This window comes from Quercus suber, unplaced genomic scaffold (assembly GCF_002906115.3).
Source record: "Quercus suber isolate HL8 unplaced genomic scaffold, Cork oak 2.0 scaffold_487, whole genome shotgun sequence".
NCBI classification, from domain to species: Eukaryota; Viridiplantae; Streptophyta; class Magnoliopsida; order Fagales; family Fagaceae; genus Quercus; species Quercus suber.
The window spans coordinates 429,745-441,899 of record NW_027069937.1 but is presented as its reverse complement, the minus strand read 5'-3'; the positions used below and the strand labels follow the sequence as shown (position 1 = coordinate 441,899).

The 12,155-nt window shown below is 32.4% G+C and overlaps 1 protein-coding gene across 1 annotated transcript in view; it reads left to right on the top strand.

The window, feature by feature from the left end:
- The window catches only part of LOC136063116 (lupeol synthase-like), an 11,611-nt gene extending 10,084 nt beyond the window's left edge, over positions 1 to 1,527 (top strand). The window contains exons 13-15 of the mRNA XM_065763025.1: positions 2 to 55; positions 514 to 597; positions 745 to 1,527. Of these exons, the coding sequence (XP_065619097.1) occupies positions 2 to 55; positions 514 to 597; positions 745 to 855 (249 nt within the window). The 3' untranslated portion in view covers positions 856 to 1,527. The remainder of the gene's footprint in view (position 1; positions 56 to 513; positions 598 to 744) is intronic.
- Positions 1,528 to 12,155: the final 10,628 nt, after the last annotated feature.

The window sequence follows — 12,155 nt, the reverse complement described above, 5'->3', positions numbered from 1 at the left end:
TTGCAATTTGGTCCAAACCGCATGGGCGCTGTTATCACTCATTGATGCTGGGCAGGTTAGTCCACTCCTCAATTATTTAATAAGTTGTACGTTAACGTGGTTGATTTAGGTTTCAGCAATAGTTAGAGTTGGCAATTAGCTGGAGAAGTGTCATGAAAATGAGTAATCCAAGATAACAATCAGTAATTTACCATTGGTCATGATTTGAGGAAAGTGATAATCGCATCTACAATTATACCCCAAAAGCACTAGTCAGCTTACTATGGGGGTTCCTTGTAGTCACTTATATTGCTCAGTCAACCTAAAATAAGCATACACTTATCAAATCCAATTCATGTAATCTAGGATATCATACATATGAACACAAAAATTAAGATCTAAACTAATAAATTTAAGAAACTTTGAACCATAAGTATTAGATTATAGCAAAATTTAGAAGGTGAGCCTTTAGTAACTACTTTGGAAGTGCAATCAAATCCCATATACTGATTCTAAATGTTTTTATAAATTTAGGCCGAGATAGATCCAACACCAATTCATCGAGGAGTCAGAGTGTTGATCAATGCACAGATGGAAGATGGTGACTTCCCACAACAGGTAATTCCATGTTTATTCAAAATCCAATGCATTTAGATAAGTGCTTGTCTTAGTTGTGTTGTTCTTTAATTTCTTTTTGTCAAAATAATTTCTATATACCAAGATATTTTTTTGAAGCATAGTATAACTAATGGTTATTGGCAACAGGAAATCACTGGAGTATTTATGAGGAACTGTACACTAAACTATTCATCATATAGAAACATTTTTCCCATATGGGCTCTTGCAGAATATCGGAGGCGAGTTCTATTTGCATAAAACCTGAATGCCCAAACATAGGATTGCATATGAAGTTCACCACCAATCTCCAATATATATACAACTTCCACATAAGCAAGAAATATAGATAACTATATACTACTTGAAAGATGTAAAATTGTCATAATGTAGTTTTTTTTTTTTTTTTTTTTTTTTTGGTACCAACATTCGGTGGCCTAGTTGGTAAGATATCGGGCCATCAAGTCTCAGGACTTAAGTTCGAGCCTCAAATAATTAGCAGTGTGTTGGGGCTCCTTATATCTCATCTCCATCCCAAATGATCCAAAGAATAATAATTGAGCTTCTCACAAACCAGAAGTATTGGGTCTCACTCGAGAGCGAATAGGTGCTACTATAGTCACGTCCAGAAACGTAGGGAAGCCACACTAGTTGCCCCCCCCCCCCCCCCACTTTTTTTAACCAAAAATAAAAAGTAGTTTTTTTGTGAGACAAATAGTTTCACTCTACTGCCCAAAAAAAAAAAAAAAAAAAAAAAAAGTTCTGTCCATTTAGTTTGTGTAAGGATGTATTTGTGGATTTACCTAAAAGGAAATGTAATATTTGTGTATGCTATATGTGCAAGTGCAACATACCGTGTAGAATTACAGTGTGTATGCTTTAGTAAGAAATGAATAAACAAATATATAAGGATATAGGCTTTTCAACTTTCAACTCTCTCTCTCTCTCTCTCTCTCTCATTTATATATTTCAAATATTTTTTTGGGGACGTTTAGTGGATTTTTCAAATTTCATAAGAAATTCAAATTTTCCATAACCATAACAGATTTCCTACCAAAATCGTTAATATCGTACTGAAGATTGAGAGTATTCCTAACTTCCATTTTAGATGATTATGGTATCATTGGAAAGCTTGTAAGTCTTTTTCAATGCCACCAGTTTTCTAAAGCTTGAAAATATTTATAAAGTACTTTGATGCATGGTTTTTAAAACAAACTAGTCAAAAAACCAGAAAATGGACCAGTTCTCAGTTTTTTCGAGTTCTCGACCAGTTTTTATCGATTTTTTGCCAATTTTTCCAGTTTTTACTAGACTGGTTCCATGCCCAGTGTCCAATTCAACCAGTTGAACCAGTTGGTCCAGTTTTTAAAACAGAGCTTTGATGTTATTTTGAACTTTTGGAAGATGTGTTTTAAGTATTTGATGTTATTATTAACTTTCGATTTATCTGCTTTATAGTTATTTTGATATTATGAGTTTGTATTAAATATATAACAATATTAATCATATGCTTTTTTGAAGCGGGTTAAATGGATTGAATTTTTGTCAAACCAACCTACTTAATATTAAGCGGGTTGAAATGGTTCATGTCACATTTATGTAAGCCCAACACGACCCATTTATTAAGTGTGTCACTTGTGTCGAGTAATGTCAACCCGCTTTATTGATAGGTTGTGTTAGGGTTGATGGGTTATGACACTATTATTAAAAGGATTAGCTGAGTGGATAAGGTTTGGACGCTTCGTGCAACATACCTAGGTTTGAGTCCCGCTGCCCGCAGGCTTTCGTTGGTGGTTAACTTAATGGTGAGGTGTACTCACAAAATGTGAGGTGACTCCCACACAGAAGGTACAAAAGGGTACCGACTACGGACTTCCTGATGGAGGCCACTGGCCCCCTGCCCGGGGGTGTAATATGACCATAAAGACCCTCATTTTTTGGTTCTCAAAAAAAAAAAAAAAAAAAAATTGAGTTTTAGTTGAGTCATTTAGTCAAATATTCCTACCTTGACGCAATAAGCTATCCCGAATTGATGCTTCTAACAAATATATGGTAGTCAATAGGGCAATTTTGAACTAATGTTGGATTTCCAACAGCTTTACACTTTGCGTGGATTTTCTCAAGCAAATTGAACTTCCCAAAAAAAAAAAAATCCAAATCAGCCAACATTTATGCCATTCAATAATAAGATGCCACATCACATTATTACAAATAAAATATTAGTCAATAGCACGCTAAATCAAAATCTCCTTAAAATATAATACTAAATCACAAACCAAAGTTTCTTTATCTACATTTATCAACAAAAGAAATTTTTTTTTATCTACACGCGGCTAATTTTGCCAAATTTCATAATTTTAGGTAAAATTTAAGAGATATGTATCTTGCCAAACTTATTTAGTTACTAATATTATTTTCATGCGATGCACAGCTTGATGAAAATTTATATGTAAGCTCAAAAATTTTAAAATAATTAAAACTAAATTATTAAATAAATAGTAATAATAAATTATTAAATAATTAAATAATTTTATTAAAAAAATATCTTTAAGTTTTGATTGTTTAGAGTTTAGACTTTATTAGTTTTTATCTATTTTTATATATCAAAATTGTCTTTGTGTGCTTTGTGTTAATTTTTTAATATGAGATATGGAATGAGTTTGATCATTCCTATTTGGGTAATGTTTATTTTCTGTCATAGTCAGCACAAACAATAATAAACATAATAGTTTCTCAATACATATTTTTCCTAGTGATAATCTTTCTTTTTTTTTTCATGACAAGTAGTGATAATCTATTTGAAAAACATCAACACGCTCATAAATTAAATACAATAACAAAAAATGAAAATCAAAACATACACAAAAAGTTCAAAAATTGAGAATATAAAAAAATAAATAAAAATTTACATAAGAGAATTAAGAACTTAAATGGATGTCCATTGTTTTGCTTCTTTATAGTAAATTTCCTTTGGTATAATATCCATCATGCAAATTCAGAAGCAAAGAATAATAAGTAAGTTGAATTTATTAGATTAAAACATAAGAGTAAGTTGCATTTTTAAAAAAAAAAAAAAAAACAACATGGGGTATATTGAGTGGGATTTAATTATAGAGATGATTTATTGGTTAAGAGAGATTGTATTGAAAAATCATGGCTGAATATATATAAAATTCTGAAAATTTTGATAATAGACTTTTATTTGGAGTAGAATTTAAATTTCTAAAACTTAGATGATAAATTTTTATCTAAATTAAATTATTGTTAAATCTTATCCCTTAGTCAAGAGTTTGTAGCTTAATATCCTAATAAAATGTTAATTTAATAAGATGCAACTTGAGGGAAAAAGAAAAACAAAAACAAAAGTTTGGGTTGCATGGGATTTAAGTTTAGAAATTTTTTATAATAGAATTTTAGTTTGAATAGAATATAAATTTGTTTTAAATTATTGTTAAATCATGCAACTTGAAGGGGAAAAAAAAAAACAAATACAAAAGTGTGGGTTGTGTGAGATTTAAGTTTAGAAATTTTTAATAATAGACTTTTATTTTGTATAGAATTTAAATTTGTTTTAAATTATTGTTAAATCATGCAAGTTGAGGGGAAAAAAAATAAAAAAAAAAAACAAAAACAACAACAATGTGGGTTGTGTGGGATTTAAGTTTAGAAATTTTTTATAAGAGACTTTTAGTTTAAATAAAATTTAAATTTTTTTTAAACTATTGTTAAATCTTATTCCTTAGTCAAAGCGTAGGTTTTTTTTTTTTTTCCCTAGAAAGAAAATATGGGATGTTGTGAGATTTAAGTTCAAAAATTTTTTATAATAGACTTTTAGTTTGAATAGAATTTAACTTTGTTGAAATTTAAATGATAAGGTTTTTTCTAAATTAAACAGTTTTAAAATATTATCCCTTAATTATGGAAACATATCCTAAAATATATATATATATATATAATTAATTTACTAATTAGTGAGAGTAGCCACTTGATGCAATGATGGCTTCTAAGCCCAACTTTTATTATATAGTATATTAGTCGTTAATCCATGCAATGCATGGGAAAGCTATTGTGTATGAAGATTTTGTTTTCCTTTATGCCAAATAATTGGCTTTTAATTAAACCAGTGGGAAACCCACGCAATGCATGAGAATATGAATATTATGTAATAAGATATAATATATATAAAAAGTAACAATTACTTTAAGTATTGTCTTTTTTCTTTTTCTTTTTAAGATTTTTACAAGTATCTTTTTCTAATCTTTTTATGTCTACAAATATATCATTTTAGTATTTGATTAATATTTTTTAAAGGTGAACCACATTCTTCTAACTTCTATTGTAGTGTATATATTTGCTTAATATACAACTAAACTTTATAAGTTTCAAATTTATTATTCAAATTTCTCATCTCTTAAGGAATAAGGAAATCTATATATATAATAATAGGTGAAGCTGAGAGAAACTCAAATTAAAATTCCAAATTAGAGTTCCAATTTTGTGCCATATGTCTTAAATTATTTATTATTAAAAAAATTTATTTCTTAATTTTAGAATCAAATGTGGGACCACATTATAAATATTCTACTGAGTTATTAAGTACAAAAACCAAAGAATCTAGAATAAATGAATCGTAAAAAAAAAAAAAATGCTTCACAATATTTTTTTTTTTAAATACGGATAATTTACATTTTATACCTAATAATATCCATACAAAAATTTTTAAAGAGTTGACAAAATATAAAAAAGACTATCAATAGTATTTAAATTTATATATATATATATATATGAATTATATTATACATCTCATTGTATATTATGTATCTTATTGTATATCTTTAAGTGTATCCATGTATATGCATGGAGTTACAAGCTAGTTATCATAATAATCAAAACTCATCATAAAATTACAATGTCATCTTAGCCAAAATTAAAATGAAACTAAAGAAATAAAAAATAGACTTTAAAATAATTTATTACTCAAATAATTGATAGGCATATTCAAATTCCTATTTCCAAAAGAAACTAAGTATTAACTCAAACCAAAATTCAACCAAAGTTATAAAAGAGAAAGAGAAGACTTTCTAATATGAAATTAGAAAAAAAAAATACCAAAACACATATTAAAAAAGAAAGAAAAAAGAAACATAAACCTTAATTAGAGGTATAAGAAAGAACAAAAATCCACAGAGAGAGAGAGAGAGAGAGAGAGAGAGAGAGAGAGAGAGAGAGAGAGAGAGAGAGAGAGTACTCACAGTTTTGTAGGAGAAAAATATGGACTGAATGAGGAAAATGATATCAAATTTATACAAATTGAAATGGGGAGAATAAGAGTAAAAATATGAGAAACAAAAAGAAAGTGTAACAGTAAAGTTGAGAGTAGTGAAGAGGTAAAGAGACAAAAAGGAAGTGAAGAGGTTGAAAAAAATGTAACAATAGGTATGAATTAATAGAGAGAAGAAGAGTTTTTTTTTTTTTTGAGAATTGGGGCAAGAAAAGTTTAAATAGAGAAAAGAAAATATAGAAAATAAGTGGATAACGTGGCTGCTAATGTGGCTCAATAAGAGCGTAGCAACAATAAGGAAATTATCATAATAATCAAAACTCATTACAAGATTACAAAGCTATCTTAGCCAAAATTAAAATGAAACTAAAGGAATAAAAAATAGACTTTATAATAATTTATTACTTAAACAATTGGTAGGCATATTCAAATTCCTATCTTCAAAAGAAACTAAGTATTAACTCAAACTAAAATTCAACCAAAGGTATAAAAGGGAAAAAGAAGACTTTCTAATATGAAATTAGAAAGAACAAAAAAACACAATACCAAAACACATATTAAAAAAGAAAGCAAAAAGAACTATAAACCTTAATTAGAGGTATAAGAAAGAACAAAAATCCAGAGAGAGAGAGAGAGAGAGAGAGAGAGAGAGTACTCACAGTTTTGTTAGGGGGTGGATATGGATTGAATGAGGAAAATGATATTAAATTTATACAAAATGAAATAGAAAGAAGAAGAGTCAAAATCTAAGAAACAAAAAGAAAGTGTAACGGTAAAGTTGAGAGTAGTGGAGAGATAAAGAGAAAAAAGGAAGGGAAAATGTTGGAAAAAACGTAACGGTAGATGTAAATTAATAGGGAGAAGAAGATTTTTTTTTTTTTTTTTTAAGAGAATAGAGGGGAAGAAAAGTTTAAATAGAGAAAAAATATATATATAAAATTAGTGGATGACTTGGCTGCTGATGTGGCTCAACATAAGCGTGGCAACAATAAATGCTACGCTACTATTTTTAGATATATATATATATATATAGATGGTTATTTATTCAATCTGTTCTCTTTGTTTTAATTAATAACCTAGATAACAAAATGCCAAATCTCAGTGTGCAAAACAATAAAAATCCAATTTTCAACCAACATTCAGGAAACATTAATAGAAGAGAACAGGCTGAATAAAGTAACCACCATGTAACTGCAAGTGGAAAAGAACTACACGTGCAGTCATAAACATCTTGAATGTTCAAATAGTGTGTAAAACACCTTGAACGTTTAGATCCCTAAATTAAAAAATACCAATTCAAACTTATTATCAAACAATGTATGTGCAGAATATGAAAATAAGCTAAAACAGAATTGATAAAACAATCTAAACCAAATAAAACCACAACCACAGCAGAAATTAAATGGAAAATATTAAGGGAAGAGAGATGTAAACACAAAGACAACACAGCGATGTGTTATCAAAGAGGAAACCGAAGTCCTCAGCGTAAAACCTCTCTGCCACCCTCCAAGTAGTCAATAATCCACTAGAGAATAAAGTTGGGATACAAAAATAGCAGAAGACCGTCCAAGCCTAATCTACCCAGTGTACCTAAGCCCTCCAAGCTTCTTGCTCCAATGAGGTTATGCCGAACTTTTGTCTTCTCTAACTTACCAAATTCCGTTATACCCCATAGTATCAACCAAAATGAATTGGTCTCTTCCTAACTGCTTCCCAAGCACCAAAACCTCTCCGCTGAATGAAGATGCAAACACACGAACAACACACGATGTATTATCGAAGAGGAAACCGAAGTCCTCAGCGTAAAACCTCTCCACCGCCCTCCAAGCGGTAAATAATCCACTAAAGAATATAGTTGGGATACATGAACAGCAGAAGACCCTCCAAGCCTAATCTACCCAAGTACTTAAGCCCTCCAAGCTTCTTACTCCAACGAGGTTACACTAAACCTATTTCTTCTTTAACTTTCCGAATTCCACTACTATACCATAGCATCAACCAATATATATTGGTTCCTTCCAAACTGCTTCCCTTAGCACCAAATGAACCTTCTCACAGACGTAAGTATGGTGAGATAAGGATTTGACTAAAGGCCTCTCAAGAATGTAACAATGGAGAGAAAGACAGAAGAGAAATTTGTAGAGTCTCTAAAGTAAAGATTAGGGATGAGGCAATCTTGTTTTTCTCTAGGGTTTCTCTCACAAAATTCTCTTTAGAAGCTCTCTCAATTTAGTGGGTATGAAGGTCTATATATAGTGGTGTGTGTTTGGAATACGAAGAGTCAGTTTTTGCCAAACAGGGCTGATTGACGGCTTGGCCTCGCGACTGGTCTGAGTCACAAGTTCAAGCCGCGAGATAACAGCCTGGCCAACCTAGGACTTTTGTCCTATAGTGCGACAGCTAGCATGACCCTTCAGCTCCCTATGTATGCATCTCACGCGCCTGCAGTTGGCGGCTTGCCAGTCGCGAGTCAACCACAAATCTCTGCCTTCTTACACATACTTGAGCTTTTCTTCACATCTTCTCACACACTAACCTTACAATAATCTCACCTAAATATAGGGTTACTAAGTGCTTAAATTACAAGCAAATTGGCACAAAATAAAGCCAACAAGATGGTTGATAAATTTCAACCTTACAATCTCCCTCTTTGGCTATTCCATGACAAAACCCTAAAATAAACTCTAGACTTAACGCGTGAGTTGAGAACAGTTGAAAAACTCACTCACACCTAACTCTAGAATCTGTGAAGCTTTAGAACCATAAGAAGAAGTAACTCCTGAAACACAACAACACAATCAGTTCATTGTATGCAGAAAACTTGTAATGCAAATAGAGCAAGCATAATGCGATCAAACACGATGAAGTAAAGCAATAAACCATGGCAAGACCAAAAACAGGTAATCACTTCATACAAGTGATCACAATGTTCATTCACACTTGGAATGAACATCCGGACATTCAAGTTGACAAACACAAGGCAAATCACTTGAATGACCTACACTCAACCAATGCACAATACATAAAGTATGTGTATCTAGGAAAAATTCTACACGGGCACAAGAGTGACAGTATTTAAAAAGGAATGCATAACATTAGGTTAGAAATACTGATATAACAAAGGACAAAGACTGCATAAAGCATGGTACAAACCACAAAGGCCTACAAGTGCATAAAACCAAACCTTAGAAGCCTGCAAAAGCAGCATGGGTACAAACCATAAACATAAACCTTAAAAACCTACAAAGGTAGCAGGTACAAACCAAAAGCATAACAGTACATATGCTGAAAAACATCATATTATATAAACTGAATAATTACCACCAAAGATCCACTAACCAAAGGTTAAGAGTTTAAGCCAAACAAAAACTGAAACCACAATGTAACAAACCAATAAAACTAGCATTTAACCAAAACATAGTATCAAAGCTATAGACATAACAACACTAGAAAATTTAAAGCTCCCCCTCAACCAAAGGCTCCCCCTCAAGAGTTACCCCAAAAATTCTCCCCATTTTTGATCGGAATGGCCAAAGGATCACTGCTCTTGGTCGGTGTGTATGCTGTCAAACTTGGCTAAAAGTACATCAAGTTGATCCTGCATTGCTGTCATCCTTTCAATATGCTGATTTTGAACATCTCTAAGTCCATCAAGCCTTTCCAAGATGATCTGAAATGCATCAGGAGGTACAGTTGATGAAGAAGAAGCTCTGCTCCTCTTGGCTCTGCTTCTGGGTGTGGATACCTGTCCTACAGCCTCAGCTTCAGTCTCCATTGGATCACCTTCTTCTTGGACACCCTCCTCTTCTTCACCTAGAAGACGACTTTGTATCCTTGTGAGAGTGAATTTGTTTATGGCTGATGGAGTAGTCATGGGACTGATATCTTGTGGGATTGCAACACCCTTTGCTCTAAAAATCCTCATAAGAAGACTTAGAAATACCAGCTTGGGCCTCGAGGTGGTTCTAGTCTCATCCATTATAGTATCAAAAATGTGAGAACTAATGTCAATGAAGGTTTTCTCCTTAAGTTCCATGAGAAAGATAGCTCTGGCATTTATCAGTGTAGTCATCTTCCTTATAGGGTAAAGATTTTACATCATTATGGTGGTTAAACACCTCATGTCTTTAGGAAAATCAGAAGTGTTGAGACATTTCTTTTTCTATAACCCCACCAATTTTTTTCTGGACAGTTTCTAGAGAAAGCATTCTGTCCTTGTAGTTAGTGAATTCATAATCTTCTAATCCCTCAAGCCCTAGAACCTTATCAATATCATAAGCATCTAAGGTAAATTCCTTTCTTCTCACCCAACAACTCAACTCTTCCTCCCTTGTCACAGCATTTGTATAGAATTCTTTGATTAGAGGTTCACAAACAGGGGGACGGTCACTCAGCAATTTTTCCCAACCTCTACCCTCAAAATAGCCTAGAATGAAGGTGTCCTTCAATTCCCTGAAATCAACAAATCTCTCCTGAATGATGGTTCCTCTTGAGAAATAATCCCTATATCTCTCAAAGTGTTGGATTGACCTAAATAGGTTAGGGTCCATTTTCAGTCTTTTGTCAGTTTTCTTGGCAACAGTCTTCTTCTTTGTTGGAGATGCAGTTATCTATAGACAAGCAAAAAAGGCCACAACAAGACATAGCACAGAATGGGAAAATGCACACACATTAGTAACAAGTTAGTTACACAGTGAGAAACAGAGTGACTAGACAAAACACAGAATAAGCACAGTTGATAGCCAAACATTGGATAGAATAAGTTAACCAAGTTTAAACAGTATGTATGCAGACAAATTCAGATAGATTTAAGCAAATGACAATGAGTCATGACCCACTGGGTATGAACAATGCAGAAAGGAAAACACAAACAGCAACAACTACAAGATATGGTGATTGAAAAATCAGAATAATGCTAACCATAAACACCAAAAGCACAACCAAACAGACAAACTTAGAACCACAATAAAAATTGCAGAAAACCCCACATCCATATGCCCAAAAACAAACTGTCAAATATCAATGCTCAGACTAAAGATAAGCAAGCTGATGTAAACTAATAACCCTAAACACACCATTGCTACAAGAGCAAAAAACATCACACACTCATTCTCAACAATATAGGCAAACCCATGTTCGAGCCCTTCAAAAACACAAACCAACAACACAACACCCAGATTCAAGAGAACAACAATGAAATCATGACGAATGAAGTGAAGACAAGAAAACTCATACCTTTTTCTTAGTGTTTGATGAAGACATGATGCAGAATTTAAAAGCTTTTGCAAAAAGACACGGAGTGTTGAGAGAAAGATTTTGGGAAAAAGATGAACAGACACTGATATTCGAGGGAAAAACAAAAAAAAAAACATTTTAAAAACTGTCTTTAAAACACAAAACACGCATTTTTCGTGACTTAGTTAAGTCGCCAGTCAATCGCCAGGGTAAGCCGCAAAATACTGTAAGGCCAAGATTTTCAAAAAATCTTCTAAGTGTTTTTCGCGACTAGAAGGTCTACCTACGAGATAGTCGCCAGAGAAGCTACGAAAATCTCTATGTACCCCTCGCAACTGGACCTTCCACCCGCAACCAAGTCACCACATTGAGTCGCGAAAACCACAAAAACTCAAATTTTTGAAAAATTTCTAAGTCTTTTTCGTGACTGCAACCTTGACTCGCCAGTGACTCGCGAAAACTCTCGAAGTGAGCTTCACGACTGGAGCATGCAACTGGACCTACCCACGACTGAGTCGCCAAAACAGGGCAACACTATTTTTGAAAATTTTGACATCTTTGTAAAACAGAATATTTTCCAAAAACAAACTAAAACACTAAGAAATCTTTTTGTGTTTGATCAATAAAGATTGAGTATGTTAAAACACATTTAATCAAGTACAATCACACAAATGAATATGACATTCATTGAACATAGACTTGTGTGTTGTATGTGGATATCAAAAATGAGATAGTCCTTAGTCCAATATGAAACTTCAATGATCAATTCAATCAAGGCATACACAACTAGCACTAGATAATGTGACATATCTCAATTATAGAAACATGCATATGTGACCTCCCACAAGCACTTGATAACAATTCTTTGAAGCTTTTCATTTGGCTCCATATTCAACATATCATTTGCACTTTTTGAGCAAAGAAAATCTCATTTTAAGATAGATTCCTGAAACTTTTGATATTTCAATTAATGAATTAGCCTTTGGCTTTTTGGGCATCATACATTTTATTTTGGTCGCTTTCCCTTTTTTCTAGTCAAATACTA